Genomic DNA, 24,902 nt, shown 5'->3' on the forward strand with positions numbered 1-24,902 from the left:
TTCCCTTCCTAAAGTGTTTGAATTTGGTCAAGCACACATTCATGGGAATGATCTGCCCTTTAACCCAGCCCTGGCATAGACTTTTGGGCTGCAGGGTGGAGGAAGAAAGGTGGCTTTGCCCATTCCCAACCATATATCTCCACAGGAGATATAAACATGAGCTAAACGTCTCTGAAGTATAAAATATAAAGAAGTAAATGAGTGAAATTGTTTATATTTCCTCCCTTCAGTCACAAGATGCTGGGTGCTTGGCCTTAACTAGAGTTCTCAGCAAATTCCTCACCCAGTGCTACTGCCAAGGAGTCAGGCTTTCAACTTGCCTCCTTCTCCATGGGTTTTTCCTTGGGTGATAACCAACATGGTACCCGGTCCTTAACTTATGTTGACTAGAGGCCAAAATGCCAGCTGAGTAACAAATTCAGTCCATCTACATGACTTCACCAGCGAGGACAGCCTTAACTGAATATGGGTTTTTCATATGGATACAGTCTCCTGACCTGGGTCAAATGACACCTTTCCAATGTCACCCAAGGGAAATGAGACAAGCCTGTAACAGCTAATACTCACCCCAATTCCCATTAAGCACTTTTCAACAGGCTCTCATTTAGTCCTCATGACACTATAAAGTAGGTATAACTATGTCCATTTTACAGATGAGGAGAGTGAGGCTCAGAGAGGCTCAATAACTTGCCCGAGATTACACAGCTAATAAAGGGTCGAACTGGTATTTGAATCAAGGCAGTCTCGCTCCAGACAGTGAGCTCTATACTACTGCAACTCATTTATTTGTTAACAAATATAATGCATTCAAATGCGAAGCCCTTCAAAGTCATCACCTTTGGAGGAGGCTGCCTATCTGTTAGGAAACCACCCCCAGGCAGGGCTTCCCGTGCTTAGAGTGCACAGCCTCCAGCATCGGTGGGCCGCCACGCAGGGAGCTCTACCTCTGGACCTCATGGTTAACGCCCTTTCCTTCTCACATAAAGCATCACCACCCAGACCAATAACCCACCTCATCCATCTTACTTTCTACAACTTACACTCTTGATTTTCAAATATCAAGCCCACAGCAGAAGTTGATGATGATCTACTTTTAAGGGTTTAAAAGAGCAAGTCAGTCATGGACCCTGAGGGTCATTCTCAAAAGGCATCCATGCTTGAAATACTCACAATCAGAGCATGACTGATTCCCAGTAGACCAGGAAGTTCCATTTTGAAGAATACTAGTTCTTATCTACTCATGAACAATTCCGTCTCTTTGTACATGAGTGAAAACACATAATACCATGGGATTGCACACAACATGCCTTGTGGGTACACACACACTGAGCCAGCCTCCCTAAGCAGGAACTACCGCAAAACAAAGGTCATATCTCCTTTCCCATGCCCATAGAAAATGTACAATAGGTGTTTGTTGGCCAATCTGTGGGCCTACAGTGAAGGGTTGTTATATTATAAACAACAAGGTATCAGAAAACAGGGCCTACATCAGTGATGGCGAACCTTTTGAGCTCGGCGTGTCAGCATTTTGAAAAACCCTAACTTAACTCTGGTGCTGTGTCACATATAGAAATTTTTTGATACTTGCAACCATAGTGAAAAAAAGATTTATATTTTTGATATTTATTTTATATATTTAAATGCCATTTAACGAAGAAAAATCAACCAAAAAAATGAGTTCGCGTGTCATAAGTTCGCCATCACGGGCCTACATGTTACCTTGCTTGTCCAGTGCAGTTCACAGCAACACTGAAAGATACTAAAACTATTGACATAATTTTTAAAAACCTGGTAAGACAAGGATGTGTGCCACTTCTATCCAACACTATACTGGAGATACTGGCCAGAAAATAAGGCAAGAAAAATAAATAGTCTTAGGCTGTGCTGTTCAATACAGTAGCCACTAGGCACTTGTAGCAATTTAAAATTAAATAATTAAATATTTACTTACTCAGTTTTACTACTACATTGCAAGAGCTCAAGAGCCACATGTGGCTAATGACTACAATACTGGATAGTACAGGTATAAAACATCTCCATTATTGTAGAAAGTTCTATTAGACAATGCGGGTCTGAGGGTTAGAAAGGAAAAAATAAAATTCTCATCTGTTTTTGTATAGAATTATATACATAAAATTCCAAAACATTATTAGAATATAAATTAACATAACATATTAACAGATATAGTATTAGAATTAAAATAATAATTTACCAAGGTAGTTGAAATCAATATGTAAAATCAGTTATAGTTCTATATTCCAGGAACAACTAGAAAATAAAATTGTTTTTAAATTACCATTTACAAGCGTACCCAAAAGCAATAACAACAATCACTGCCTAAGTACCTAGTAATAAATCTAATAAAAGATGTTTAAGGCCTTTCTGGAGAAATATTTAATCATGTGTACCAACAATCTCTTAATTAGTAGTTCTCTACTCATCATCTTCATTCTATTCACAAATTGTCCTGATATTCCAAATGCAGGGCCCAGAGAGTGTGCAAGGACATAACCAGGATCTTAAAGGACTTCCTGCACACTGCCAGGGGGTTCCCTGCCCCTACTCTATGCCTAACTGGCCTGTTAAAACCTCACCTCGTTGTATAAATCGCTGAATTCCTCAACCACGTCCTTGGGGATCCGGCGGCCGTGGTTGGTAAGGTAGCAGGCCACGCCATTCTTGGAGTAGAGGCTGATGCGGCCCACGCTGCGCTCCCCATCAGTTGTCTCTTCCAGAAGGCCATTGGCTTCTGCTAGATGATAGATGGGATTCCCCTGGGAGCCATGGATCCAGGTGGCTCCCAGCTCAAAGGTCGAGTGTCCTGATGGTGACAACAATAAGACCTTAGAGGCGTAGGAATTTCTTCCGAGAGGGCTAGAACACTGCCTCACCCTCCTTCTTCCAGGAGAATCATTCCACCCCCACAAAAGGAAAGATGGGGATTAGGGTCCCCCTCTGGCAACCAACCAAAGTTTGCAGTGAAACTGTATGTGGCACAAAATGGATTCCACTTGATAGCTGAGATAACTGCTACCTGAATGACTCAGTGATTTGCCCCAGAGTCACCACACTGGACTAATTAGAAGTGGGTAGCCCAGAGGACACCAAAAGCCAAAAACCCAGTGCCCTGCTTCTAGTGGGTTCCTGGTGGGCCCTGAGGGCATTTACTAATCAATCTTTGGAGCCTCAGGTTTGAGGCTCCCTAAGAATCTTGCCTCGTATTAGCTCCCAATAGGGACAGAATGGGGCCAGCATCCTGGAGACCCTACTAAACCTGGGGACCCGCCCCAGGGCCGAGCAGGGAGCTCCAAGTCACACAGCCACTGGGAGGTGATGTCTAGGAATACGGTACCCTTCCTGGCTCCAGACGCTCAGCAAAAACAGGAACAAGGGGAGTAGCTTGAGGCCAGCTGCAAGGTCAGTGTCACAGCCCTATCCACGAGGCTCTGCCAGGAGGTGGGGCAGCCCAAAGCAGGTCCCAGTCTGAGGATATTTCCTCTCCTCTCCCACATGCTTCTCCGCCTGCGTCATCCTTGCTACACCACTGCATCCAAAGAGTACCAGTTACTATCTCCAGGTCTCCACACACTGTCCCTGGGGCCTCTCGTCCTTGACCCCTGCTCTTATCACTGAGATTCACAGCTACAATCTCACACTGCAGCTAGCCCAACTGCAGCCTGGGCTTTCAGCCCTGGGTGTCAGCACACACAACACACGCACATATGCCCTTGCCTGGACACGCTCTCCCCTCTCCTGGCCGGTCTGCCGTGGTGTTCCTCACATATATCATTCCACACGTATCACCTCATCCTTCTCACTACTATCCAATCTCCCCCAACACTTGAGACCCACCCAACCTCCCTCTCCCAGGGAAGGCTTTCTGCCCGATTGTGCATCCCCTCAGGCTCCTGCAGCCCCATCTCTCCCTCCTCGCTACCTGTACCATCATTTCACTGCACAGCATGTCTTGGCTGTCAGCTATCACTGAGACTGGGCTGTTTGCCCTGCCTTCTTCTGCTTCCATCTCAGAATGTCTTATCAAGACTCAAGAACCACAAATGCAGCAGCCCCCTCTCTAAGACTCCAGGCCAGCTAATCAGGTGTTAAGCAAAGAGTCTCCCCCTTCCCTGCTGGCTGCCCCCACATTTACAAGTGCCTTGGATGCACTTTCATCCTTACTGCTAACATACTCTCCTGTGTGTGCCAGGGGACAACAGATGCAACTTCATGCACGCTATCCAGTACATGCTATAGGGGAAGAGTCCTCATGTGGCCAAAGTCTCCGAAAGAAGAAAGTACCCAGGTGTCCTCAACCTCTGCTTATTCTAAACCTGACCACCTACTTCTCTTGCCCACCCATCAGAAGTGGACACACAGAATCTTCTTGGCCTTGCAACCCGTGAGGGAACAACCACAGACACAAAATCCTATGGTCAATACAGCCCACAGTCCATGGTCCCTACCTGCTCAATCTCTCAATGGCCAGACCCCCTGGCTGGGAAGCCCTGGTCTCCAGCGGCATGTCAGGCAAGTCCCCATCTTCTAGAATCCCTGGCGTAATCTGCCCACCCCTGTGGTAAGTCTCTTACCCGGCTGCTTTCTCCAGAGTCTTCATTACTTTGCAACCTGGACAGACCCTTTTCCCAGAGACCTGCCATAATCCACAAGGAGGCCCAAAATCCCCTTACACATCCACTGCCCTGAGTTTCTATTGCCCCAGCTAACTCTCGGTCATGATACACTAATTCACACCCAAAAGTTAATGACTAATAGAAGCTCACAGAATTCCCCTTTTTGTGAAATAGAAACTGGTCCGTCCACTGCTAAGACAACTTGGTTCTGGGTATCCCCTCCCTCCTAAACACTGAACCCTAGGTCATATTCCAAAAACGGAGGCCAGAACCCTATCCTGCCTACCTCAGAGGGCTACTGAGAGGACAAAGGAAGCTTTTGGAAAACATCCAGGCAGCATGCATGGTGGAGTAACTACCCCAGAGAAGCTGCTAAAGCAATGAGATTTCAGGCAAGGCCAAGGCACTGGGGGTAAGAAGTGGCTTTGGGAGGTAGCTGGGCTGAGGTGGCACTCACCGAGTTTCACGCTCTCCACACGGCCTCCGATGCGGCTAGAAGCCTCAAGCACAGTGACATCCGTGAAGCCCTGCTCCAGAAGTGCTCTGGCTGCAGCCAGGCCAGCCAAACCGGCACCGATCACTACCACGCGAGGCTGTCCCCTTCTCCGCAGGCCACGACTGAGAGGGTCATCCGCACTGTCGCCACTGGATTCACAACTTTGCATACCGTCCGCACTCGCCTCCTAGGAACCTGCAGGGAACAGGAATGCCACAGCTCACCTACTATACCTTCACTTCCCACCTGCCCCAAGGGGCATTCACGGGCTCTGCTCTCAAGGGGAGACCTCGAGTCCACCCTGTCCTCCTCCAGGACCTGGAAATAAAAGCCATCTCCAATGGATGTGGGGAGGGAAGAAGAGACACACAGAGGGAGAGTAGGAGGAAGGGATGCACTGTGGGCCCTCACCAGCAAGCAGGAGAGCTGGGGGCCCACCTGGAGCCCCTGAAAGCCATCAATCCCATCCAAAACCTGTTAGGTACTACCTCTTGCCCAAGGCTGAGAAACAAGAGCCAGCCAGGGAGAGAATGACCAAGAAGGTCAAAGTCAAGAGAAACTGCCTGGCGCTGGACCAGCTGGGCCAGCACAGCCGCTGTGGTTCAGCCCCCACCAGACTGAGGATGCTCACACTGACCCCAGGATGCTTGCATGGACTTCAGGATGCTCACACCAACCCCAGGTACTCTCCCTCTTCTCTCCCTCCCTTGCCTAGTTCTCCCCTCACACTCTCTCTTTCTTGCCCCTTCTCTTCTCCTCTGGATTTCTGTTGCTCTCTCATAGCCTCAGTGAGGTGGCAATTTGGTGGGCAGGACCTAGTCCCGCCCTCCCCCAAAAAATGCCACGAGGCCGGTATTGGATGAGCCTCTGCTATTCCGGGTAGACCTCTGGTTGTTTTCCCCAGCCATCCAGCCCCTCAGTCACCGCAAAGCACCAAGGAGCCCAGGAAACAGTGAACCGTGAGGACCGTGGCACCAGAGGCCAGACATCAAATTGACAGTTACACTGAGCCAGCTTGCTCAGAGACGCCAGGCCAGGCAGCTGATGGCTAGGAGGCGAAGGGGTCCCTGAATCTGGCCCAAGGGCTGGGAGAGGCTATCTCTCTATTCCCAGAGTGACCACAAAGGTCTAAAGGTGTCCATGGGTTCCTTCCCTGGCCCAAGCAACTTAGATTCCAGTTGAATTTGCTGAGGTTTCAGTGGCAGGAGCTGCAGACTACAATAGTATCCAGGACCTAACAACAGGGAGCAAATATGGGTGGAAGGCGGTTGCTGGGCAGCGGACAGGGGGCATCTAAAAAGCTGTCACCTGTACCTAATACGGCATATTCCACCAAACAGGTATGCTAAAGAATGTTCATAGCAGCTTTATTCGTAATAGTCAAGGCCCAGAAGCAACCCAAAGGTCCAGACACAGGAGAATGAATAAATCTATCGTGCTATGTACAGCAGAGCCACGCAAGGAAATAGTTCTCAGCAATAATCTCAACAACATTGCATTGAGCAAAAGAAGCCAGAGATAAAGGAGTTCATACTGTATGACTCCATTCATGTAAAGTTCACAAAGAGGTCAAATCAATCTGTGATGACAGAAGCGAGATGGGAACTGAACAGGGCCAGGAGGGAACTCTCTGGAGTGGAAGAATATGTACCTTGGTGTGGATGGTGGTTACAATCCTATATAATAAAACCCTAATATGCAAATTGACTGAACGGTGGAATGACTGGTCACTATGAGAGGCACTGACCAGTTGGGGGCAGCTCCTGTATTGAGCATCTGCCACCAGAGAGGGAGGCAACTGGCGGCGGTGGCGGCAATCAGGGAGTGGGGGGGCAAGGCCAGCCAGCGGGTGGCGCCAGGCCACCAGCCAAGGTGGGTGCCAGTGGGGCCCCCCCAATTGCCCTGCCCACAGGTCACCTCGCAGAGGGAGGCGATGTGGCAGTGGGGGGCGGGGCTGGCCAGCAGGCAGCACCAGGCTGCCAGCCAAGGCAAGTGCCAGTGGGCCCCCCCACCATCACCCTGCCCACTGGTTGCCCCACAGATGGCCCTGATTGCCAGCCAGGCCTAAGAACCCTATCCTATATATTGGGAATAGTCTCTTAGATTTAAAATTTAAAACCTGGCAAGGCTACTCTAACACTGAAAACACAGGCTGATGCAGCGGACTCTGGCTTCCACATTTTGTGGTCAGCCCTGATTCTGACACTTATAACTGTGTGACAAAGCCAATTACTTAATTTCTCTCTGCTTCAGTTTTTCCACCCATAAGATGGGGAAAATGGTACCACTGCCTCAGAAGGATCATGCTATAAACTACTTTTCATAATCAGGGCAAAAAAATGTAGCTGCCCATACAACAGCAAGATGCCTTTCATCTGTATGAAAAGTATGGTCACTGGTACATGCAGCATCCTGGATTGTGAGAGGGATGTCCAACTGCCAGTTTAGGCCCAACATCCCCCAAGGAGTTCCGGATTGCAAGAGGACACAAGCTGGGCTGAGGGTCCCATTCCGCCCCCACCCCCATGCATGAATTTTGTGCACTGGGCCTCTAGTGTACATATAAGAATCCACAGAGTTGGATATTTAGAATTTGTGCCATTCCATATATGTGTGTGCCTACCTCAGTAACCATTCAGATATCCATTCCTGGCCCCCTATAAAGAAAATAATACCAGCACACTGACTTCCTTCTCCACACATCTCAAAGTATAGCAAAGAGTCTTTTTCTCAATATACTCAGGCTAAGAAACTGCTCCTCACCCCTCCCCCAGCCACTCCACCTCCCACACCACACCTGGGCATGGACTGCCTCCGAATGCCATCCAAACTCCCCAGGCCCAGGCCAGCTCAGTGCAGAAATGATTCATCAGTGGGCCGGAAGGTGGTGCCATGGCCCAGAGCTCCTGGGAGGGAACTCCCCCAACTCAGACTGTATCCAGGTTTTCCCCATTCCTCCTCCCTCCTCCTTCTGTCCCTCTAAACCCATTCCCCCAGCCCCTCCTGATGTTCTATCCAGCTACATGGGGGGGGGGGGGGTGTCAGGGCTGCCTGTAGTCCTTTCCTCCACTCCACTTCCCCCTCCAGGTTCTAACAGGGAAGTAAATGTAGATAAAGGTGAGGGTACGGCTGCCTGCACCCCCTGCCAGGGCAGCCAGCAGGGAGAAGGGGTCAGAGATTCAACGCAGGCAAGGAACCTGCTCTGCAGCAGGTCTGTAAACACACCGGGTGCTCCTAGCTGCCAGCTGCCACTGACGTCAGCACTGCTGGGCACCCAGTGACGCAATGTGATGTGGCTCTGCTGCCCTCCCTGCTGCCACGCCCGTTCCCCGGGGCTGGGGGCACTCTGCCTGCATGCTTGTTTCTTGGCCTCCATCCCCACCCCCAGCCCTGGGCCACCCCCGCCCCAAAAAAAAACCCTCTTTTATCCAATAAAGGGATGGGATCAACACAGTGGTTCTCAAATCTTACTGGTGGATCCCTTCTCAAAAAGCTCCTGTGGAGTCCAGAGTGTGGCTGGGATGAAACTAGTCTCATCAGGGAACCCCCCACTACACTGTTGTGACAGTCAAATAAGGCCCTATGTGGAGGTCACAAGATTCTCAAAAGCGTCGTGCATACAAATTATTTGTAAGTTCCATAGCTAAATTATGAGCAGACTGTCTTTGGGACTGGGTTCAGGAGTGGATTGTGGGAAGTACAGGCGAGCAGCTTGCCTTTAAGATGAACACAGAAAGAATCCTGAGTTCCCAAGCATCAGAGACCTTGAACTCCGACATCACACCTGGGGTGCCACAGTAGAAGCAGGTAAGTGGGCTGTATAGGTCACCTGCACCCCTGACCTTCACAGCTCATCCCAGATGGGCCCATCAACCCCTAGCACCCCCAAGAAGCCAGAGAGGCCACGCACACAGCCCACTGACGGCAGATAGGTAAGGAGTCAGTGCCCCATGTCCCCCATATCAGCCTTTGGAGCCAACACACCTCGGGGTCCAAACTGAAAGGGAGAGAGAAAATTATGTCCAGGGACACCTACTGTGTGCTGGGCCCCAGCTAAACCCTGAACTGGACTTTCAGGTGCCCTGTTATCTGATTGGGGGTGGGGAAAGCAATTTATTTTCCATTGGTTTGTGTCATCTTTCCCTTTCAAAAAAATTTTTTTTAATTTTAAGAGAAAATGCCTTATTGAGGAAGAATCACGTAATGCTCCTCAGTGCCCACCTGCCCTTCTCTAGATTTGGGGAAATAAATAAATAAATAACATCCGCTCCTTGATCTGTATGCACAGGAGAAACAGAACACCCTGTACTTTTCAAGCAGATAAAGGAGAGAAGAAAAAAAAGTGCTGGCTCAGCCAGGCAGGGAAGAGGAGGGGGAGGAGGAGGAAGAGGAGGAGGAGGAGGGTTGGGAGGAGGAAGAGGGATGGGGAGGAGATGGGCAGGGGCACAGGACAACAGCACTTGCCTTCTTGTCCCTGCTTACATGCCAAAATGGGGGTGGGAGCCTGTATCCCCAAGTCCACAAGCAGGCCAAGACCGGCAGCTTCAAGGAATCAGGCCAGACACTGCATGAGGGCCTCACCACCATTCAAGAGGCCCTGCTGCCCACCCCCATCCTCCATCCCGTTCCAGCCTGCAGGCCACCACCTCCCCCTGCTGCCCAGGGCCCACACTGCCCTGATTGACCTGCCCAAGAAACCAAACTGGAAAGCAGAGGGCAGCAGGGGGAGGAGAGAGGACACAGGGAACAAAAACCCTGTGCCCTGGCAGGGTCACCAAACAAGGATGAATGAACACCAGGAGGCCACCCAACGGGAATGGGCACTAGCAGCCAAGCATGTGTCAACTTCCCCACCCTCCTTCTCTCAGTATCCTCACCAGTTTCCTTTGTCACCCTGAGATTTACGCTCCAAGAACTGCCTCCCGATCACCAAATACCAGAGACATGTTTTAGTCCTGGCCTCCCACATGTGACCCTGCCCAGCCCCTCTTGGAAATGCCCAGAATTGAGCCGGGGTCACCACACATCGCCTGACGCTTTCCCCATGGCCGTTAAAACTGCTGGAGTGCCTGCCAGGCACTCCCAGGCTCAAAACTGAAGGCATCCTTCATGGAAGACCCGCCCTTATCCATCGGGTCAAACCATGTCCACTCCACAGTCCAGATAACTTTGCCTCTACGCTCAACGTGCCCAGGCGGGGCCTGCCTCCTCCACCTGAACCAGGCATAAGGAAGGCCTTGGCACTTGACCCTCTGGACCTAGCTGACCTTTGTGACTTCAGTTTGCACTCCGCCTCCTCAAACATACACACATACCCCAACTTCACTAAAGTTGAACATCCCAGTGCAGCCCAGCTGAAGGCCTGTGGGAAACGCCCTCCTGCACACATCAGAGGATCTGGCTCTCGGTTCTCTTATACGCACACCCTCGTGCAGAGCGCTGTGGTTGTGCAGCTGTGTAGCTGCACGGTTGTCTATTGCTTGAACCACCAGCAAGGCCTGCTCCACTGATGTTTCCTAAAGCAACAGACACCCTGGAAATGTGAGCTGCTTATACTGGTTCTGCTCTGCAATCACCACTACCCGCCCCCTGCCTATTCTCAAAGCCTGGGCATCTCAGCCCCAGGAAATGCTGTTGCCTATTATTCTGGAGGGAGGCTAGAGCCCCATGATCACTGAGCAGGGCCACAGTCCCAGGAGTGAACGAACTGCAGGGAGGTCCAGCGGTCCAGCTCAGCACAAGGTGCCCCTTCTCCTCGGTGCTGGAGTCCACTCCCCTCCCCATCAGGGGCTACTACAACAAAAACGATGCCGCAAAGGGCCTTCTCCCCAAGTGCCCCACACCTTTCCAAGGTCGCCCCTCACAAAATACAAAAAATGTCCGCCCTTCCCTGGCTCCCTTCCGAACATGGGCTACTCCCAAATGTGCCTGCCTCCTGCCCTTTTCTCAAGGCCACCCAAGTGCAAGACCCATTTCCCAGAGGAGAAGAGCATGGCCAAGGCAGTTAGCCCACCTGGCTCCTCACCCCTCAGGGTCCAGCTTCCACCAGCTGAAGCACTCCAAACAGACCCACCCCTTCCAACCAGCAGTCTTCTCCCTTCCTCTAACCCCCAAAGCTCCTGTGAGCTGTGGGGACCACCTGCACCCTCCCCAAGCAACCTTGGGGAATTCCAAGTCTCTCCTCTCAATGGATACTCCTAGTGCTCAGTGCTCGAGGGCAGCAGCCCTACCTCAGTTTCCCTGGAGGGAACTCTCTGCCTCAGCTTCCAACAGGAGGGGAGGGGGGCTTTTAAGGGAATCTCTTTGGACTGCCTGGCAGGTCTGGGAGGGATTTGGATTCTCGAGGGGCCCCCAGACAATGCAATTATTCTTCAGATGTAAAAACACCCAGAAATCCCAGACCAGCTGCTTTGCACAGCGGCCCAGACAAAGGGGCTCTGTGTCTGCCTGCAAGGCCCCTCCTACCCCTCAACCCAGGAAGGGGCTGGGCCTGAGCTCCTCCTAGCCAGACCCTCCCCAGTCCTCCTCACCCTGCCCAGCCAATCAGGAAGTGAAAGAGGCAGGATAGCTGAGCCAGGCTTGGCCAGTGACTGATGGGGGGGGGGGGGGGTGAGTAGTGGGAGAGGCAGACACAGGACAAGGACAGCCTATGAGCCCAGGAGACACAAGGAGAGGGAGAGAACATGGGCCTGGGAGCCCAGAGACCCAGGCCCCAGCTCAGTCTCTCCCTTGCCAGGTGACACCTTCTCTGGGAAATACTTGGCCAACACATCTGCACTCACCCCAAAGGCACAGCATCTGTACCCTGCCTCCGGGACACACATGTCTAAGTCCCATCAGATGCGTAACTGCCTCCTTTAGTCTTCAAGTTTTCCCATCTATAAAATGGGGACAGGTTCAGCTACCTGGTGGGACTCAGAGAGAGAACAAAAGGAAAAAGTTCCCAAAGAGACTACTCTCTGTCTTGATCCTGACATCAATCAGACTACTCTCAACACTGTCTCAACTTACCCAGTTCCGGGGGTAGGGACAGGTATCAGAGATGGGATCATAAAAGGAACAAGGCGTGGGTGCCTCATTCCGTAGAGCCCTCCCACCAGCTATGCCCCCTCGAGACCAAGATGAGGAATAAGCTCTGGGGAGGGCCCATCATCCTTCCTGGCACTCACACTTCTCTCCAAGCAGCGTCTTTGTTAGCCACATCTCTTCCCCACAGCCAGATGTGTAAAGTCCCTAAAAGAACAGCTTTGAAAGTCCTTGTAAGCCTTTTCTGAAGTGGGAAGCCTGTACTACGTGGAGAGAGGCAGCCTTCGACTATACATTTGGGAGGGACATGGCCAACAGCATGGCCCACATAAGCATTAGTGTCATTCTTGGAGAGGTGAGCACTCTGGACCAGGCTCTATTTCCCATGATGCTCTGCAAGGCCAGAGAGACCCAGGTGGATTGTTCCAGGACCTCAGCTTATTGCTGCCTGAAGGGACAGACCCTGAAGACCACCAGCCTCTGGCTAGAAGCCTACTTGGGGACAGAGGAGGGGGAAGCAAACATGGAAAAAAGCCAGAGAAAGGGTAAGGTCTCTGATGGGCATAACGTTCAGCTCGCAGTCTTGATGGCTGGAAAGAGAAACAGAGGTGGAGAGGGGCCAGGACAGAGCCTACGACTGAATTCCTGCTCCCATACCAACCCCAACAGCTTTACCCCAAACTCCACCCTAGAGATCCTACCTTCAGCAAAAGCATGTGAGTGGATCATGCTCTGACAATAGAGCAGATCAAGTGCTGGTGTTGATGGCTTCTAAACATCTCCTATGAACTTTAAAAATCTGGGCCAGACACCCTGGAAATGTGAGCTCAGCTTCCATCTCCAACCTCATGCTCTGGTTTCCCATCTGTGTGTGCATCTACCCGTAGATGTCCTGTCTGGCAGGATAGGCAGTCACTTGTCTGCCAGCAGGGCCCACATTCTTCCACTAAGATCCCAGATCTTACAGAAGCAGGCAAATCCCATTCCCCCTCAGCCCAGAGACAGGTCAGGGTTTTATATGATGACTATGCCACCTCTGGACACGCCTGGAGGAGATAAAATTGTCCAGACAGTAACTTCTGCCCCTAACCAGTGCGGCCTTTGGAGAGTCCATTGGCTGAAGCCTTGGTTTCCCTATCTGTAAAATGGAAATAATCTCTCCTACCCTTAACAAGGCTGGCCCTGATCCCAGACTCTATTAGCCAGTCTCCTGTGTCTCTGAGAAAAGTCCTAAAGGCACAGTTTTCACTATGGCTCCCTTAAGCAAACTTTAGGATGAGACACCCAGGGCCTAGGTTCCCTCCTTTTAAGCAGTGCCTGACACTCCAACTTGGGACCCCCCCTCCAGGAAGTCAGCACCCACAGGATTGTAAGGAACCACAAAGTTCGTCACTATCCTGGTTTACTACATTGGTGCCAGACTGCCCTTGGGGACAGCACCCCAGGCTGTGGGCACAAGAGGGCGAATATGAAATGGTACTCACAATCACTCACTTCCCTGGGAGGAAGTTCTCCTAAAAGGGCTGATCCTCGAGAGAAAACCAGCCTCAAAATCACGGCACCACCCAAATAGCCCTAGCAATCTTGAGAAAGAAGAACAAAGTTGGAGGGGTCACAATATCAAACTGTACTACAAAGCCACCGCAATCAAAACAGCCTGGCACTGGCACAAGAACAGGCATATAGACCAACAGAACAGAACAGAGACCCCAGAAATCAACCCACACCATTAGTCTATTGATAATTGATAAAGGAGGCAAGAATATACAATGGAGCAAAGGCAGTCTCTTCAACAAATGTTGCTGAGAAAATTGGACAGGCAGATGCAAAAAGATGAAACTAGACCACCAACTTACACCATACACAAGAATAAACTCAAAATGGATGTCAGTAAAGAAACTATAAAAATCCTAAAAAAAAAACATAGACAACAAAATCCCAGACAGCTCATGTAGTCGAAGCTTCACCGATACATCTCCTAGGGCAAGAGAAACAAAGGAAAAAAGAAATAATTGGGACTGTATCAAACTAAAAGGCTTCGGCACAGCAAAAGAAACCAACATCAAAATGAAAAGGGAACCCACTGTATGGAACCTACTGTATAATTGCCAGTGATATATCTGATAAGGGGTTAATTTCCAAAATATATAAAGAACTCATACAACTCAACAAAAGGAAGATAAAAACCCAATTAAAAAAAATGGGCCGAGGAACTGAATAGACAGTTCTTCAAAAAGAACATACAGATGGCCAACAGACTCATGAAAAAATGCTCAAGGTCATTAATCATCAGAGAGATGCAAATAAAAACGACAATGAGGTGTCACCTCACACCTGTCAGAATGGCTACTATCAAATCAACAAACAGCAAGGGCTGATAAGCATGTGGAGAAAAGGGAACCCTCACTCACTGTTAGTGGGAATGCAGACTGGTGTAGTCACTGTGGAAAATAGTATGGCGTTTCCTCAAAAAATTAAATATGGAACTGCCATTTGACCCAGTGATCCCATTTCTAGGAATATATCCTAAGAAACAATCAGAAAGGATATATGCACCCCTACGTTCATAGCAGCACAATTCATAATAGCTAAGATCTGGAAACAGCCCAAGTGCCCATCAGTAGATGAATGGATAAAAAAAATTGTGGTACATTTACACAATGGAATACTGTGGGTCTGTAAAAAAGAAGGCTCTCTTACCCTTTGAGAGAGCATGGATGAATCTGGAGATTATTGTGCTAAGTGAAACAAGCCAGTCAGGAAAAGACAAAGATCACAGGATCTCACTTATTTGTGGAATCTATCTAATGCACAAAATAAATTGACCAATAAAATAAGTCCCAAGGCATGGAAGCATAGAACAACATATCTCAGAGGGGATGGGGAGAAATAAACCAAAAAACTTATATACTTATATGCATAGCCTATGGACACAGGGAGACATCTGGATACTGTCAAACATAAAATATATATATATATATATATATATATATATATATATATATATATATATATATATATATATATACACTAAAATAAATAAATATATATCAACCCTGTTCTGAAGCCCCCAAGTCACCATGCCCCTGGAAGAATCTCAGATACACACAAACATAATCACAAAAACATACTTTACTGTGTTTCACTTGATGATGTAACTTGATAAATAGTCCCCTCTTTAGGGGACACCTTATAGCACCATGGTTTTCATACAGGTCTGCAGTCAGATCATTTGTTCTTTAATACACATTTTTCTTGATTTCAGAGAGGATGGGAGAGGGAGAGAGAGATAGAAACATCAATGATGAGAGAGAATCATTGATCGGCTGCCTCCTGCACGCCCCACACTGGGGATCAAGCCTGCAACCCGGGCATGTGCCCCAACTGGGAATCACATAGTGATCTGGTTCATAGGTCAATGCTCAACCACTCGGCCACACCGGCCGGGCCAGATCACTTGTTTTTTAATACCGGTGGTTTGACTCTCTACCACTTATCAGACGAATGACCTGAGCTTCAGTTTCCTCATCAAGTGAAAGGGGATAAAGAATACCCGCCTCACAGGGTTGAGTGTGACAATGCAGAGTGCTTAGCCCACAACCGGGCGTGTAACAGCAATGGTATATTTATATTCCTACAGGCCCGAGTCTGCACACTAGGGGGGTGACCACTGGGAGGACTGGGCCAGGACACCAAATGTGCTAAGAGCAGGGGGAAGTCCAGCCAATAGAGAGGTCAAAGGCCCTACTATACGATGATGACCTCCAGGCCTCGGAGAGACCACCTCACCCTACAGTGGCACTGCTGTGATCTGACAACAGGGGAGAAACAGAGGATTAGGAGAGAAGGTCATCCAACAAAACCACTCCCAAGTTTCTGACCCACAGAAACTGTGAGGATACTAAATGTTTGGATAATAAATGTTTACTGCTGTTTTAAGCTACTAAGTTTTGGGGTTGTTTGTTACACAGCACTAGGTAACTAATATAGTCATCAAATCTCTCTCCCTGGGGAACACTCCCAGGATGGGGACCCAGGGCAAATTCCCCATTTCACTCAGGGCCCCAGCTCCCTCTTTTCGGAAATTCAGGTCTGGGGTGGAGTGAGCAGAGAGCCTGGCCCAGCCCCTACCACTTACAAGGCCCAGGAGACAGGAATTCCTTCCCAGCCAGTGGAGATTTTTATAAAAGACTGATATCCAGCCCCCCTCTTCCTCCCCTCCCCCACTGGATCATCTAAATCAGACTGTTTGGGGTTGGGGTCCCAGCATGGATATTTTTTTTAAAGGTCCTACATGAAGCTAATGTATAGCAGGCTCCTAATGCAGGCTCCAGGCCTACCCAGAAATATCACGTCTGCCTATGCAAGACAGGAGGAGACAGAGAGAAGAGCAAGCCAGGCAGTGTCCAAGCTCCACTCCTCTACCCCCAGCTTAAATTGAGGGTCTCCCTCTATCCACCTCCCCACAGTTGCCCAGCTCCCTAGGCCCTGTGCATTCCAAGTCTATAAATCATCTCAAGCTAGACAGGGCCAACCTCTGCCCTGGGGGACTGCTCCTTCGAGAGGACCAGGGTGCAGGACGGGATCTAGCTCTGAGTGATCTTGGGGAAGACTTTGTTTCTTCATCTGAAAAAAATGGGAATTACATCACCCCTGCTCTGCTCTCTAAGGGGTCCTAGGCTCCCAGCCCTGGGAAGAACACAGCAATGGGTTAAACAGACAGGTACACAGCCAGTTAACTCACAGGTATCACATGCAGTGATAAGGGTTTGATAAGGACTGTAATGAACAATGTGGGAGAGGATGAGGAAGGGTGCCTAATGGGGCAGGGAGAGGGGTCAGAGAAGATTTCTAGGAAAGAAATTAGAAATGAATTCCAGCAGAGGGAACTGTATGTGCAAAGACTCAGAGGTGCTGCTTTTACTAGTAAGATCAACTCTCAATACCGCTTTTCCTCCCTCCACGCACCACCCTGCCAGCCCCACATGGCCACGCACCTGGCCTTCCTCCAAAGCTTCAGCAGCCACTACCCAAGCCGCAATGCAGGCATGGAGGGCTTGCCCTGAGCTTCCCCAAGCCAGTCAGCCACACATGTAAGCACACCCCCATGGGGCACACAAGAGAAAGGGCAGAATGGCCCCAGCTCCCCAGATTGCACAAGAGCCTACAGGTAGAGGAATGTGGAGAACGGCCCCTCCACTTTATCAGGCATCACCTGCAGTCCCAACCATCCAGAGAAAGTGGGAGGTGGGCAGGATGGTCACTCAGCAACAGTGCAGGCACTGCAGAGCCAATGCACGATGCGGCGAGCAGTCTGGGCTGGGCACAGGGCATCCTGGGGGTCCCCCCTTATGCACAGTTTTACTTTCCCAGGTTTCAGTGACCCACATTCAACTGCAATCCAAAAATATTTAATGAAAAATTCCAAAAATAAACTATTCATGCGTTTTAAACTGTGTACCCTTCTGAGTAGCATGATAAATCTCACACCGTTCCAGTCCATCCTGCCTGGGATGTGAATCATGCCTTTATCCAGTGTATCCACACTGGACATACAGTACAATAAAATACTTGACAGGGAGAAAGGCCACATTCATTTAACTTTTATTATAGTATATTGTTATAATTATTCTATTTCATTATAAGTTATTGTTGTTAATCTTACTGCATCTACTTTATAATCTTTATCATAGGTCTGTATGTATACTAAAAATCACAATGTATATATAGTGTATTCACAGTTTCAGGTAAACACTGGGGGTCTTGGAACATATCCCCTATGGATAAGAAGGGACTACTTACAAATGGTTAAAATGGTAAATTTTAAGTCATGTCTATTTTACCACGCTAAAAATAAGAACAACAAAAAACTTAGCGAGCCCTACTCTGTGCCAGGCACTCGGACACAACAACAGCCTCCCCTTCGAGGATCTAACCAATCAGAGGTAACAGGTGCCACACGAAAAGCAAAGCAGGTGAGGGGAGACGCAGCTGCTCTGTGCGGGGAGGTCAGGGAAGCCTCTCTGAAGAGGTGACAATGGAGCAGAGGAAGTGACCACAGGGGATCAGAGGGAGAAGTGCTATGGTGACCTTCTGGGAACTTGCTGAGTAACAGGATGTGGGGATGAGGGCAAGGATGACTTGGGCAACCAGTCATGACTCCGCAGGAACCAACCTTGACAAGTTCTATGTCAACAGGTCATCCCTCTCCCCTTGACAACAAGCCTGTGGGGTAAGAAAGACAAGAAACTGAGGCCAAACAACTTAGGGCAGGACCTGCAGGTGGGAGGGGAGCCCAGATGGTCTCATTCCGGAACCCAGTTCTCTTCTCAAGCCTACACCAGCACTGGGAACACTTCCCGAGGCCACCTCCCATGGCAAGGCCCAGCACACCCCGCAACACACAACCTCAGTCCCTCTGCCAACCCCACTCTATCAGGCATCACCTGCAGGCGCTGTCCTGACCAGCTCCTGACCGGGTCAGTGTCTCCACACAGACACCCACCCATTCTGCACCTGGGGCACTTGAAGCCTGGGAGGTGTGAGCTGGCAGATGATAGGTGGCTTCCCTGCCAGGTTCCTGCCCTCTCCCTGCCAGGAGCCGCAGCCCCACAGTTCTGGGGTGAAGGAGGACTGCCCCGTCAGCACTTTCCACTGACTCTTTCAAAACCACTGACAAGAACTGAGGCTTGTGAGACAAGCCCAAGCCCGGGCACAGTTCCCCTCTGCCGGCCCCCTCGTGACTCTGCACAAAGCCTGACTGTGCTTCAGCTCCAGCCCCCAGGAGGAGGGGGTCTCCTGCAAGCCCATCCTCTCTCTAGAGCCACCGGGTCCCCCCTCTGCCAGCTCTCTGCCCCCAAAGAGACACTGCAGCCACATGGCAGAGCTAAGTGTCCAAGGCTTGCTGGGTCCAGGCAGCATTTGTGGGGAGGGGGGCCCCCTTCACTGTGAACTCTTTTCCCACAAAGCTCCCTCTCCTATGGCCCCCACTCAGCACAGATCACAGAGTGAAGGTGGCATGCAAGATCACAAGAGGAAAAAAGGAAAACATCCCCCAAAAATGCAGCCACCAAATGAACCACACAGTAAACCCCTATTTATGGAGTCCTTCATTATGAGGCCCTGAGCTGGGCACTCTCCATTCATGGCAACATTTAATACTCCCAAACACCCGGGTGCCCACTTTACAGACGAGGGAGCAGGCTCAAGGTGGTCAACAGATGTGATGGAGGCCACCCAGATAAAGTGAGGGCAGAGCAGGGCTTGACAACACTGAGCTCATCTCTTTCTGCCCAAAGCTCGCTCAGTTCTCAGGCCCCCAATGGCCTCCAGGGGCAGCAGGCCTACGGACTGCCCTCCACCTGGCACTTCTACTGTCTCACCCCTCCCCACAGACTGGCACTGCACACACTGTGCCAGGCACTCGGGGCTGTCCGGCAGGAGGCATCCCCAAGCCTAGCGGCTCAACCTGGCTGCACTGCCAAAAACAAGGGCTGCCACCTGCCTCCTGCCCAGATGATGGTGGGGTGGTCAGTGGGCTGCCTGAGTCTCCCTGTCCCATAGGGGCTTGCTCGAGGTTTGCCAGGCACTACACTAAGCCACAACCCTTTGGCCCTTGGTTTTATCCTTCAAAAACAGGGACAGGGATGCTGGTCTAATTGCTATGCCTACACACAAAAAAAAATAAATTCTAAGAGCAACTCACTCCTGCTACCCTCTAGACCAGGGGTGGGGAACCTTTTTCCTGCCAGGGGCCATTTGGATATTTATAACATCATTTGCAGGCCCATACAAAATTATCAACTTAAAAATTAGCCTGCTTTCGTGGGTGAAACTTTTCATTAACTCGCCCCTAATGCCGTGGCAGGGCCAGACCAAATGATTGATGGGCCTTAGACAGCCCGCAGGCCAGATGGCCCCCACCCCTGCTCTAGATCGTCCCCTCTTCTCTCAACGGCCCAAGATTTTCCCTGCGTGGTAACTACAGGGCGGTGTAACTGTGGTCTTTTAACAAGTCCTAACACAGGATCTCCTAACACAGGACCATCAATAAAGGGCTCTCCATTAAGTTCGACAGTGAAGCAGGACCCCAGCAGGAGCTGGAACCAGGTCTGAAAAGCCAATGGTGTTCATTTCGAAAAGCTCACGTTGGTCCTTAACCCATGATTCAACCCATAAAACACCTATGGAGTTAAGACACAGCTTGGATACTAAACATATTCTTCAAGTCCTTTTGTTGAATTCAAAGAGAGACTTAAGAGCTCACCAGCTTTGGAAATCAAGAAATGCTTGCCTGGTCAGTGTGGCTCGGTTGGTTGAATGTCGTCCCACGCACCAAAAGGTCACCAGTTTGATTCCCGGTCAGGGCACATGCTCAGGTAGAGGGCTTAATCCCTGAGGAGGGGGGGTTTTGTGGGAGGCAACTGATCCATGTTTCTCTCTCACATCGATGTTTCTCCCTCCCTTCCTCTCTTTCTAAAAAAAAAAAAAAATCAATAAAAAGTCCATGTTTCTCTCTCGCTCCCTCTCTTTCTAAAAAACCAATAAAAACAGATTTTAAAAAACCACAAATACTTGTTCTTATAATTCTACTAGAGGCCCGATGCACAAAATGTGTGCAAGGGGCTCAGCCCTCACAGCCCTGGTTTTGTCTGGAAAGTCGTCCAGAAGGTCATCCAACGGATTGTTCCACTGTTCGGCCATTCGGTCGATTTGCATATTACACTTTTATTATTATAGATCATCATCATTATCGCTATTTTTCACTAAGCACATCTGAGGTACAGAGCGCAGCGCTAAGCATTTCACATGGTACGTATAAGTGAATCCTCAGTCAATATCCCCATTCTACAGAAGAGGAAACTGAGGTCAAGAGAAGTCCCACGCCTGCCATCGAAAATAAGGCACTCCAAAATTCACTTAGTAAGATACTAAGGCTCAGGTTTTACTCTTTTTTAAAAACCAAGGAGTCCATTTCATTGTCTTGTGTTACTTTTTCATATTAAATCAAAAATTTCCCATTAATTGTGTATGATTTTTTAAATTAGTTTTCCAAAAAAGAGAGCAAAGGGGATCTGTATGTTTAACATTTAAAGGCCTCATTTAAAAAGCTTTCTCAACAATGTTTGTTCATTGATGGTCCTGAGTGTCTCTGCTTGAGTCATCTTAAAATCTAGCTGACTCAAGGTCTAGCTTTTTGCAGTTCCGAAAGCATCCAGCAGCCCCTCCTCCCTGGGGTCAGGAAGTTGGGGAGCTGGGTTGGCCTAGCTTGGGGGGGAGGGGGGGAAGAAGTGAGGTCTGGTTGTGGTGAGAAGGCATGGTTAAAGGTTTGTGGACAGGCTCTGAGGGGTCTGAGATGAGGAATGGACATTGGACCGGATGTCCTAGAACCTGGGTTAGAGACCCAGACATATCATTTGCTGGTACTACCAGTGTGGCATGATGAGGAGAGGACAGGCACTCTGGGTCTGCCAGGGCCTGGTACAAAGCTGGCAGGGGATGGCTAGGTTCTTTGTTCTGTTCCTAATAAATTACAACTCATTTCCGAGTGCTTCCTCTGCTGGGCTAAATCACACCTTCCTTTACACCCTCCTCCGAGAAGTAGCTAGAGGACATAGGAATCTGGATTGGGATATCAGGGGTGCTGCGCTCCCCCAGCCAAGCCACCCTGCTCTGGCTGAACCTAAATGCTTTTCTTCCCTCTCCGCCCTCCCAGCATGTTCAGAGAGAGCCAGAAAAGCCCCGGACTCTGCTGTTTAAAAAAGAAAGAGAAGGGCAAAGCAGGACAGGAGAGTGTGGCTGGGCTGGGTGGGCAGGCTCACTGGGCATCCTCTGCCAGGGCCCTCCGCTCTGCCCGACTTTGTACCATTGAAGCAACTTCTCCTGGGTCACTGTTTGAAATGCCACCCCCCCGTAACCGCCCCCCATCACCCCCCCCCCCCCGAGCTGCTGCACAAAGAGTCCTCACACTCCAGAGGAAATGAGGTGTAGCAAGGAGCAAGGCAGGACGGTCCCCACCGGCCACAGGGGAGGAGGAGAAGGGAGCAAGGGCCCTGGAACTCCCCCTCCCCGCTTCCTGTACTTGCAACACCCCTTCCAGGAAGGCAACAGGATGAGATTCCCAACCTTTTGGGGAAAATGACTCAGAGCTCTGAGAATCTGAGGATAAGGGTCATATAAGCAACCTGACCCCTACCCATGCTTTGAGTTGTAAAGGGGCACAGCTAGTAGATGTCTTGCACCTTCAACCCACCATCACACCTCTGTCATGTTTCTCACCGAAACACTACTCTGATCAAACCACTGTCCTGCTCAAAAGCCTTCGATGGCAGGCCCTGGCCAGGTGGCTCAGCTGAATGGAGCGTCGTCATCTTGTACACCACAAAGGTTTCTGGTTCGATTCCCGGTGAGGGCACACACCTAGGTTGCAGGTTTGATTCCCCAGTCAGGGTACATTCGGGAGCATATGAGAAGCAACCGAAGCAACCGATCGCTGTTTCTCTCTCACATCGATGTTTTTCTCTCTCTCCACCCATTCCTCTCTCTCTAAAATCAATTACATATATATATAATGCGCATGCACACACACACACATTCCCTCAGGTGAGGATTTAAAAAATATAAACACAAACTTTCAATGGTTTGCCATAGTCTAATGAATGAAGGCAGGTCCCCAACATCTCCTCCCTGTCCTCAGCTCCCCTCTCCTATACCCACCCACCATTCCCACCAGATCCTCTGACTCCCACACCCAGACCAGTTCCCTAGGGCCCAAAGTGGCCTGTGAAATCTCCTCATTCTGCCCAAATCTCCTTACCCTGCCCGCCACTCCTCCAGGAAGTCAGTCCTGGCTACCCTCGCCCTCACTTCCTCCTCCGCTACGGAAGACCCCTCCTCTGGTCTAATCAGGACCCCACCCCAAGCCTCACCATGCCCTCTGCTGGCCTTTGTGCCTCTCACGTCCCTGACCTCTGTCCCCTTTCCTAGGCCACACTAAGAGCAACCAATACGTATTCAATGATCACAACAACCCTACAAGGGAAATAATGTTAGTCCCACAGTACAAATGAGGAAACTGAGGAACCGAGAGGTTTAGCTTCTTGCCCAGAGGACACAACCCGCTCTCTTCTGAGATGAACAGCTGGGAGAGAACCTGCAGAGTGAGGAGATGGCAGGAGCAGTGGGGTGGGAGGCACTGCCAGAATCCCAAAGACCCGGGCCTGGCCACTGTTGGGTCCTAGGCACCAGACAGGTCCTCCCAGGTCTCTTCTTCACCCACCCAGGGAAGCAGAACTGTTGCCATGAGAACCCAGAGCTGGTTCTGACCCATGTCCCTCCACGCCATCCCTCCTTCTGCAGTGTCCTTTTCTTCCAGTGACTGTCCAAATGGTACCCATCTCACCAAGTCCACCTCCCCTAGGAAGTTATCCACCCAACCTTCCTTCCCTCCCTGGCACTTCTGGACTTGGACGCTACCCATGTTTGTAGTCTTCCATGGAGCAGCGCATTTCCACATCAGCCCTTCCCACTGGGTGTTTTCCTGGTTGGTGGGATAGTAGGAAGTTGGAAAAAAAAAAAAAAAGATATCCGTGGTCAAATCATTTTGGGAAACACCAAATGGCTTCTTTTCTGCAGGACTTGTCAGAGCCTTTAATTCTCTTAAAGAGCATTCTGAACCTCCCGTTGTGTGGTGGAGTGAATTTGCCAGTTTCTACCCTTATTTGAAGTTTCTCAGAGCAGTCTTTGAAAAATGCAGCCCCCTCCCGCCCCCTCAGGAGAGCGTGGCATAGCAGGGGCACCCAGGCAGACACTGAGTCCTACAGTCCTTTTAGGAAGTGTGTGGGATATTTGAGGAATTCAGCTTGAGAGCCCCTCTTGGCATTGCCCAGGGCAGCAGAACCGTACCACCTTCCTTTGGGTGAGGTGACTGACTACCCTCCTGCCAGGGTCTAAAGAGACCTCATCTGATCAGTGCCCTAAGATACCGAACCCCAGGCCATGCCGAGCCCAGAGAGCAAAGGGCCTTGGGAGACCCCAAAGCACACTGGACAGTTCTTTCATGCCAATTGCTCATTCTGCTCCATGATTAGCATTCAAATTCTAATATTAAACCAAAATTAAAATGTATTCAGCTGCCATTCTAGGAAGAAGCCATACTCTACACAACAAATCCTGTGACCCTCTCCCCTGCTCCCCAGGGAGAGGATGGAATCCCTCAATTTACAGAAACTGAGGCCTCAGAGGGGAGCAGACACTTGCCTGTAGTGGCCCAGCCAGGGTCGGAACAGAGGGAAGCATCTAGGCCTCCCTACTTCCAGGTGCACCAGGGAGAGGCCCAGTGGGAGAAGACCTCAACAGCAGCAGCTCATGTAACCATTCACAGTGGCTGCAAGAATGCAGGCCAGGATAAGGGACGCTGCACCTGCTGGAGGGAATGGCTCGAACGCTGAGGAGACTCTGGGGGCTTCTAGGAGAAGATGCTATATGTCTGGGGCTGAAGTCAGCTATTTCCCCAATCTCCTTGGGCCAAGCCTGGATAGAGGAAGAATGCTCACCCCAGATTGGCTACCCACAGGGCTGGGCTCAGCTGTGGGCACAGATAAGATGCCTACGTGCCGCCTGCATGTCACCCTGCCCTAGGGCAGTCACCTAACACACCTTATTATAGTCTTGGGAACTCGTCACTGCCAGACACCCTGGAGATAGTCCTGGTTCCTGGCCTGAGACTCAAGCCCCAGACACCCCCTCTC

General features: G+C 50.1%; 1 protein-coding gene across 5 annotated transcripts in view; it reads right to left on the reverse strand.

Moving 5' to 3' along the window:
* SMOX (spermine oxidase) overlaps positions 1–24,902 on the reverse strand; it is a 37,974-nt gene that overhangs the window by 6,392 nt on the left and 6,680 nt on the right. For 4 of the 5 annotated variants that reach the window (XM_059705631.1, XM_059705628.1, XM_059705630.1 and 1 more), the window contains exons 2-3: positions 5,089–5,322; positions 2,595–2,821 (exon numbers count right to left, since the gene is read on the reverse strand). In XM_059705631.1, coding sequence (XP_059561614.1) covers positions 2,595–2,821; positions 5,089–5,296 — 435 coding nt within the window. In that variant the 5' untranslated portion in view covers positions 5,297–5,322. Of the gene's footprint in view, positions 1–1,719; positions 1,760–2,594; positions 2,822–5,088; positions 5,323–24,902 lie in introns of those variants that run through there. The other variant, XM_059705632.1, reaches the window with a different exon arrangement.

The sequence above is a fragment of the Myotis daubentonii genome, chromosome 8, assembly GCF_963259705.1.
Source record: "Myotis daubentonii chromosome 8, mMyoDau2.1, whole genome shotgun sequence".
In the NCBI taxonomy this organism is placed as follows: Eukaryota; Metazoa; Chordata; class Mammalia; order Chiroptera; family Vespertilionidae; genus Myotis; species Myotis daubentonii.